Source organism: Guillardia theta (genome assembly GCF_000315625.1).
Source record: "Guillardia theta CCMP2712 unplaced genomic scaffold GUITHscaffold_8, whole genome shotgun sequence".
Taxonomy (NCBI): Eukaryota; class Cryptophyceae; order Pyrenomonadales; family Geminigeraceae; genus Guillardia; species Guillardia theta.
In genome coordinates this window covers 894,407-902,477 of record NW_005434666.1, presented here as the reverse complement: position 1 = coordinate 902,477, position 8,071 = coordinate 894,407, and the positions used below count along the sequence as shown (strand labels likewise).

The following is an 8,071-nucleotide window of genomic DNA, read 5'->3' as shown; positions in this document are numbered from 1 at the left end:
GAGCAGCAGCAGCATCAAGTTTTGTTGGGATGCTTGAGATCAACAACCGCCAAGGATCTTGAAGGCCTTGAGCTCACGCAGACAAGCTTCCTTCTGTGACAGAGTGAGACGCTCCTCCCCCCCTCCCTCCCTCCCTCCCTCGCTCCCTCGCTCCCTCGCTCCCTCGCTCCCTCGCTCCCTCGCTCCCTCGCTTTCCTCCTCCTCCTCCTCCTCCTCCTCCTCTCCTCCCCTTTCCCCCTCCTGTGCATTCACATGAGCATGAAGATCGCCATCTGAGGAAGAGCAGCAAACATCTCAGCTCCTTTAACCGCGCGTCCCGCACCGGCTGCAGGCTGTACAAGAATGAGCAAGGCGAAGACGAAGGTTCTCGGTCGTTACCGCTGGTTCAGCAGGAGCTTGCCCTCCTGTACTCGCCATGCTGATCACTGCCTGTAGTGCTGGGCTCCTTCTCTGTTGACAAGCTCTCAGGTTGATATGTCTTCAAGTTTCGCAGGACGCAGACAGTCCCTGCTGTTCTTGCCTTGTCCCTCAACATCAACACCCTGACGGTGTATCTTTACATCTCCATGACACTGCCTGCCTGTCTCGCTCCCTTTCCCGCTTCACGACCCATCCTGATGACCTCGCACTCGCATGCTTTCACATCACATGCCTCCACCTCCTCAGTCACGCCCTCCCTCCTTCTTCTCGTCCTTTCCTTCGCTCTCTCACCTCTCTCAACCTCTTGCTCTCCCTATCCACCTCTATCCCTTCCTCCCAACCCCTTCCTTCCTCTCCACCTCTCCCCTCCTATACTGCTTCCATGCACTGTTCCCTGCATGTCTCGCGATCGCCGGACAAGGTCCTTTTTTTGTCCTGCAAAACTACCCGACGCGCAATCATCATCCATGGGAGACCGATGGTGGAGGGAGGAGGAGGAGGAGGATCCCATAACTCTGCAACCCCTCCGAGACCTGCCAGTCCCTCCCTTCCAGCTCCCCATGCTCGATGAGAAAGGGCTGCCCATGGCGGGAGGGAAGAAGCACTTGTTTGACGGGCAGGTGCTGGCAGAGTACATGATCTCGCAAGGGAGGTTCGAGAACCCCTACAACCGGAGGATGCTCACGCGCGAGGACTGCCTGCGGTTGGACAAGCACTGCATGGAGATAGGTGCTTCAAGACAGCTCCATGGAAGGATTTCTGTCACCGAGGCCTTCGATCTTCAGCAAGCCATCAAAGTGCCGGGGAGGGGAGTTCCGTCGATGACACGAGGGCACGGAACTTGAGGAGGGAGGCTTCGCTTGCCCTCCTTGGTCTCTTCCAATTCCGGAGAAAGGAGAACCCTCGCCGTGCATGCTCGAAGGTCGTGAGGAAGGAGCCTGCTAGTGGGCAAGGCCCAGGTTTGGTAGTCATAGACGACGACAAAGACGAGGTTGACCCATGGGAGCGTCGCAAGCAAGGCTGGACCATGGAGGAAACAGATTTTCCCGACTTGATAGATCATTCCAACATCCTGGCAGATCTCCGAGACGCGTCGCTAGAGGACTCCGACTCCTTTGTCAGGGTTGCAGAGCGACTGGCAGCTCAGGTGGGGCAGGACGAGCTCGGGGTCCTTGTCAGGTGACCTGCATCGAGCAGGCAGAGAGAGAAGCAGAGGTGAGGAGACAGAAGCAGGAAAGCAGGAGGTTAAGACAGGAGGAGGCAAGAAGACAAGAAGCAGCGCAGAGGGAGCGTAATCGCGCCCATGTGATCGAGCACATCCAACGTGAGGTCCCACCGCCTTCCTGTCGTCAGCATGTTGTTCACAACCTTGCAGAACCAAGAAGCTGAGCTGGAGCAAGCTGCGGTCCAAGCTTCTGAAAGGTTGAGAGCTGAAGAGGAGGAGAAAGAATGGGAAGTAGCAGCTGCAGTGCAGGCAAGTGAAGGCCGGTGGAACTTGGATGGTGTGAATGAAGTTGGGCACAGGAGGTGGAAGATGCAATCAAGCTCAAGAATTTTCTGGAGCACAAAGAAGAAGAAAAGCAGAAGAATCTTGAGGCGAAGAGACAGCAGGAGGAGGAGGTTCTGTTATGTGAGCCCTGCCCACCATAACGCCATTCACAGGCTAGGATTGCTCAACAGAAAGCAGAAGAAGAAGCAGCTGCATTGGCAGAGATGAAGAAGATGAAAGAGAAACTGAAGAAGAAGATGAAGAAAGAGAGGGTACATGTAACTTGGGTCTGACGTGGATAATCTCATCATGACGGGATAGGAGAAGGAGAAGAAAGCAGCTGAAAGGGAACTCCGAGAAAAGGAGCAGCAAGAAATCAGCGCGAGAGAGAAAGAGGAGCAAGCACGTCAGAAATCCTCTGTGAGATGCCATGTCTGTCAGAAAGGAATCCTTGATTCAGGTACGGCCACACACTTGCACAGCTTCCGCTTGACGATTCCAATCAAGGTTTTGAGGTTTTGTCAAAATCATTTTGTTCCACAGCCTGTGTGCGCGAATTTCGATTTTCTGTGAACAAATAGAATTTACGTTTGTATCTCTGACCTGTCACACTTGTACATGCTGTGGAGATTTGATCAAGGGCAACATGATTTGCCTCAATGAAGCATGTTTTTGCACACTTGAAGCAATCTTACATGCATTTACGTGTTTACCATCCGTCTATAAAACGCGTATACATCCATCCATAAAGTCTTTACACATTCATTCTTGGCAGACACATGTACCAAAACTTTAGATGAAAGCGACTCTGTCAAAGAACGGTCAACTGATGTCAAAACGCTATCCAGATTTCACCTCCCAGCAATAGCATTTTGCTGCATATAGTCGCCGACAACATCATTTCCAGGTGTACAATCTGTACAACCATTGCAACCTGAAATGCAATTTTCTGATCAGCGCAATGGTTTAACGCCCGACGACGATCCAACTATCGAGCAGCCACTAGGAGGAATCGGACAAGGAGCCATGACACAAGATGGGGAGGGCGATACAGGGAGACAAGCAAGCACATCATTCTTCTCACCATCAAAGGTTCCCCATTTCGTCACGATAGGAGGATTCTTCGGCACGCATGTTGGGCCGCTCACGCCACCCAGCGACTCAAGCCTGAGAACCAGCATCCCGACTCTTCGTTTGCTACCCCACCCCCCACCCTAATCCTGTATGTACTAGACACCACCCTCATTTTCTACTACCCCACCCCCAAATACAACTCACATGAACCCCTAGAACCCCTCAATTAATTTACTCCGACCGATTTTCCCCACCCCTACCCCCACATTTTTTGTCCTTTCAAGCCCCCCTCAGCTTCGCAAAACATTAACTAATAAAACTTCTAGTAGAGCATTGCCGTTATGAAACGTTACAGAAATAGTTACATTGCCGTTCCAGGTCACCCGATCGGCCGGTTTTAGCATGGGCGGTGAGGGCAGTGAGGGTGCAGGGACAGCATGTGGCGGGTGGGTCAGAAAGCTGGCCATCGTGTCCTCTCACATCCCCTGTGTGCCTTGTTGTGGCTGTTGTCTTTGCCACCCAGCATGGAGGCGGGAGTGTGCTGGCTGACAGCAAGAATCAATTCGTTGAGGTAAACATGTATATTAAAGCAAGTTTTCTCTGCTAACGGATGAAAGCAGTTGAGGAAACAGCTTCACGATTCCATGAGGCGAGAGCGGGATCAAGAATTGGAGCACGTTCGTTCGGAACGGAACACCAAAATTTCAACTTTGAGAAAGCAGGCAAGGCAATCAATCTCGGTGTAAATTTGATACTGACAGTATCCGATCGGAACTTTTCTCTCCCACTCCGTTGCTGCAGTCTGAGAAGATCTCTTCTGCAGCTAGAAAACTTGCAAATCGGCAGCTGGATCAATACAACGAGATCTTCTCGAGGGGTAGCACGGAGGAGGATCCAACAAGGAACTTTCTTCGTGGCAACAGAAGGCGCATGGATGTAGGAAGGGAACATGAAACTCCAAAGCAACTGGCGCAGCATGTTGAGAAGCAGCTCGAAAACGATGCAGAGGCTGTATCTCGCATTCTTGCTGCAAGGGGCAAGGGCAGCAGGATCCTTGAACTGAAGAGTATCCTGGAACAGTCCTTGAAGCGAGTTGACGCGATCCGAGAATCTCGAGATCACCAGAATAGCCAGAGAATTCCGAAAAGACAAGATGAATCAGGAGGAACAAGTGAAAGTCGTCAAGATTCTCACCAATACCCATCCATGCGGTCTATGCTGCAGAAGTACAAGGTATGATCAAATCTCAGTCGGGTTGTTTGCTGTGACGAGAACTCGCAAGGTCTGGGAAGCAAAACGAAAACTTGAAGAGAAGCACGCACGAGAGATGAAAGGATCAGGAGTGGCTCACAACACTCAGCTGTCAAGCTCGAGTGCTGTACATGAGGTACCACTCGTTCGAACTCAGTCAGAGTGCGCTAGAATCGTGCAAGACAACAGGGTAAGGGTTTGGCGCTTCTTCTATCACAAAGGTTTACATCTGTAAACATAGGGTGATCCTGCCGCCATGGAAAATGCGTGTGCGAAGGTGCCAGCGTGCCATTTCGACTTCGGCTATCAGGTGTTTTGATCCTTGAGAGATTTCATTCAACTGACGACATTTAGACTTGCTTGGACAACCCATCGATCAGAAGGATGTAGAATCTTCTTCTCTCCATTATGTTATATCCTGTTTTTTGTCTTTTCCCCATCTTGTAATGTTATCAATGCCAAGAGTACAATTTAGTCTAACCCCCCCCCACCCTTTCTGTCACCTCTCTTTCGAATTCGCAGAAACAAATAAATAAAGAATAATATCTCATACTACATCCTCGTCATGTACAGCGTCGCAGGTTGTGTTTTTACAAGTTGTGGGAGCGGATCTGGTATCCAGGAGCATGCCCTCTGTTGCTCTCTCTGTTGCAAGAGCAGGCGACTCGTCAGTCAGGGTGTGGAGGGAGGAGACTCGTAGTCCTTGATGCCAGACTTCCTCGGTGACAGCAGCCCGAAGTCCCGCTTGCTCTCATCCGCCATGAGCTGCTGCACTCGCCTGACCGAGCCTCCTTCATTCGCGTAGCTGGCCCTCGTGTGGGCGGATGCGGCGAGAGGCGCAGGAGCAGAGCCGCTGCGGCTGCCGGAGAAGAAGCTGACGGCGTCTTGCTGCAGAGGCGAGTAAGGCGTGTAGGCAAGGACCCTACATGGCTTGCTCTCTGACGACGACGCGAGGTTGTGCGGGTGATCGTCGAGCTCGCGTCTCGAGGGCCTTGGGTCGTGCTGGTGCGCGAGGTAGCCGGGGGAGTAAGTCGAGTCTCGATCTCGCGACCGCAATGGCGCGGGAACACTCCTGGGGGTCTGTGCCTGATCACAGCGTTAGAGAAGAGGCACAGGAACAATCATGTCAGGGAAGGAGGAGGAGGAGGACGAGGACGAGGACGAAGACGAGGCACGTACCGAGGCTCGCTCGTCTCGATCGGATTGACGACGCCTGGGGAAGTTCGACCTGCTGGTGAACTCGTGGAGCTCGGGGACGGTCTTCCTCTTGCTGTTGCTGTCGTCTGTGCACATGCAGCATGCTGTACCGAACATAGAGCTCTCCCCCTGACCCATGGCGCCTCGTTAGCTCATACGACGCGTAACAGGTTTTGAACGGGCCTACTTTGCAAGTCCGCCTCAGTTTTTGTGTTTACTCATACTTGGGGGCAGTGGATCATTTGCTACACGTCTAATAGTTAGTGACGAGTGGGAGCGAGGCCGGCTGTAACCAATTTTTAGTTAAATGCAGCCGCTACGAGTTACTCTACTCTAAGGAACGATGAGGGAGGGGATGGAGACTTGCGATGCACTTGTCGGCAGACAGCTCAGCTCTGTTCAACATCAGTCGGAGGGCTGCATGCGGGCGAAGTGAAGGAAGACGTCTTCGAGCGTTGTCTGTGTAACGCTGGTGTGAAATTGAGTCAGGAGAGCAACCGAGCAGCAGCACTGTCCTCGTCACCTGAAATCTTCCACTCCAAAGTCGTCTTTGATTGTGAGCAGCATCCGGAACAGGTCTCCGAGCCTCAGGTCTGTCCGTGGGATGGCAAACCTGAAGATCTTCGGGGAGGACTGGTCCGTTACCAGCCCCTCACTCAGCGTCCCAAGTCTCTTCTGCACGTCCTCCAGGTCCCTCGCTACCTCGTCATTGCGGAAGCGAACGTAAACTTGATATCCGCTGCCGAATCTGCTCTTGAGCTCCTGGGAAGTGCCCTGGGCCCTGAGATGCCCTTGAATCATGATTCCGATCTGGCTGCAGAGAGCATCTGCCTCCTCCATAGAGTGTGTAGTCAGCACCACTGCTCGCTTCTTGGCGATGCTGGAGATGTAGTTCCACATGTGGCGGCGGGTTTCTGGATCCATTCCAGTGCTCGGCTCATCCATGAAGACGCACTGCAATCATCGTCATCGTCCTCGCCATCCTGGTCCTCTCCTCTGATCGTCCTCGCCCTCGTTCCCTCATCCTCATCGAACTCGGTCATCGTCATCTCCATCTCCATCTCCATCATCTTAATCTCTATCATCGTGATCATCATTATCGTCATCGTCATCGTCATCAACAATGTCATCATCGTCATCGTGGGTCATCGTCATTGTGATGTCAAACCTTGGGGTTCGCGACGTGGCTGATGGCGACACTCAGCTTCCTCTTGTTCCCCCCCGAGTAGGTCTTGGTGAGGGCGCCAGCTTTCTGCTCGAGCTTCATGTCCTTGATCGCTCCCTCCACCACCGTGCTCATGAGCCGGGGGGGGACGCCCCTGTCAACCCATCAGCACCTGCACCATGGGTGGGAGACGCAGACCGGATCATTGCGAACATGATAAGATGCTCCCTCCCGGTCAAGTTGTCGATGAGAGCGTCGAACTGAGGACAGAGGCCGATGTCCCTTCGAGCAGCTGCAAGGTCGAAGGTGACGGAGCTGGAGTTGATCCAGGCATCGCCCTCGTCCGCCTTCTCGATTCCAACCATCATCGAGATCATCGTGCTCTTCCCCGCGCCGTTGGGGCTGAGCAGGACCTGTCAGGCGACTGGAGGGGAAGCAGGAGAAGAACGAGAGGAGGCAGCAGGAGACGAGCACGAGGAGGATACAGGGAGGTAGCAAGAACGAGGAACAGCATGAAGAGGAGCAAGAAGATTAGACACACCCTAGCAGGCCGTAGACGATCCCTGAGTTGACCTTGAAAGAGACTCCACGACAAGCGCGAACGTCGGGGGCCCCATGGCCCGAGTAAGTCTTCTTGAGCTCGTCGGCAATGATAGGACTTGTGCTGATGAAGTCTCGAGTGGACGAGACGATCGGAGGCATCAGTTCATCCAGCTCCACGTCCTTGCCGTCGTCCGCTTCCCCGGCGCTGATCAACGCAGAGGACTGAACCGTCCCGGACAGGGACCTGGCGAATCTTCGCGCGAGCCCGGACTCCATGAAGGTAAGGAAGAGGAGGAAGATAATGCTGTCAATGACGAGCATCATGAACACCTGGATCAACTCTCTGTTCTGCGACCACAAGTCAAGCACCGCTCTCCTCTTCAGCTCCAGTTACCCAGAGAAAGACGTCCCTTGCGGAGAAGGGCGATCCCACCACAGCGGCAGCTTCGAGGATCGAGTATCCCCGATAGAGCGCAAACCCCGGGATCAGGCTCAAGGCGTTTTCGAGCGGCACGTTCTTGGTGGAGGTAGCAAAGGCCAAGATGACCCATGGGAGCGCGAGAGTGAGATTGATGAATTCACCAAGCGCTTGTTGAGCCGTCTCCTGCTTCTTGAAGGCGAAGGAGAAGACGTAACCGTAGAGGATGAGGGCTGGGGCCGTGAAGAAGTTGAGCAGGAAGTATCCAAGGAAGTTGTTGTTGCTGATCCCATCCATCCTGGTGACTCGCAGCACCTGCAAACAGCATTAGATCGCCTTCGGCCTCACACCTCCACCTACGATGAGCCCGATCGCCACTGAAATCCAGAAGAGGCAGTGATGGGCAATGAAGAACGAGAACCAGAAGAGCCTCCGCGACAACCCGGACAGCAGCAGCATCTCCTTCACCCGTGTCTGCGGCAACGGCGTCATCATGCTGCTGATGCAGAGCAGG

General features: G+C 53.5%; 4 protein-coding genes across 4 annotated transcripts; 2 read left to right on the top strand and 2 right to left on the bottom strand.

The window, feature by feature from the left end:
• Positions 1 to 980: 980 nt before the first annotated feature.
• GUITHDRAFT_133709 (hypothetical protein) lies at positions 981 to 2,402 on the top strand (the record flags this gene model as incomplete). Its single annotated transcript, XM_005839603.1, has 8 exons — positions 981 to 1,217; positions 1,343 to 1,567; positions 1,600 to 1,635; positions 1,796 to 1,876; positions 1,945 to 2,040; positions 2,083 to 2,181; positions 2,231 to 2,329; positions 2,370 to 2,402. 8 exons carry the CDS (start codon positions 981 to 983, stop codon positions 2,400 to 2,402), a joined length of 906 nt encoding a protein of 301 aa, XP_005839660.1.
• Positions 2,403 to 3,440: 1,038 nt separating this feature from the next.
• On the top strand, positions 3,441 to 4,469 carry GUITHDRAFT_150627 (hypothetical protein; the record flags this gene model as incomplete). The annotated part of the gene is made up of 4 exons (XM_005839602.1): positions 3,441 to 3,554; positions 3,601 to 3,705; positions 3,785 to 4,075; positions 4,266 to 4,469. Coding segments are annotated over 4 exons (714 nt in total), but the record flags the coding sequence as incomplete, so codon positions are not given.
• Positions 4,470 to 4,906: 437 nt separating this feature from the next.
• GUITHDRAFT_101837 (hypothetical protein) lies at positions 4,907 to 5,569 on the bottom strand (the record flags this gene model as incomplete). The annotated part of the gene is made up of 3 exons (XM_005839601.1): positions 4,907 to 5,320; positions 5,414 to 5,517; positions 5,566 to 5,569. The coding sequence occupies 3 exons, from the start codon at positions 5,567 to 5,569 to the stop codon at positions 4,907 to 4,909; spliced, it is 522 nt and encodes a 173-aa protein (XP_005839658.1).
• A 381-nt stretch (positions 5,570 to 5,950) lies between these two features.
• Positions 5,951 to 7,298, bottom strand: GUITHDRAFT_65110 (hypothetical protein; the record flags this gene model as incomplete). The annotated part of the gene is made up of 4 exons (XM_005839600.1): positions 5,951 to 6,385; positions 6,600 to 6,750; positions 6,795 to 6,998; positions 7,138 to 7,298. 4 exons carry the CDS (start codon positions 7,296 to 7,298, stop codon positions 5,951 to 5,953), a joined length of 951 nt encoding a protein of 316 aa, XP_005839657.1.
• Between the last annotated feature and the right edge of the window lie 773 nt (positions 7,299 to 8,071).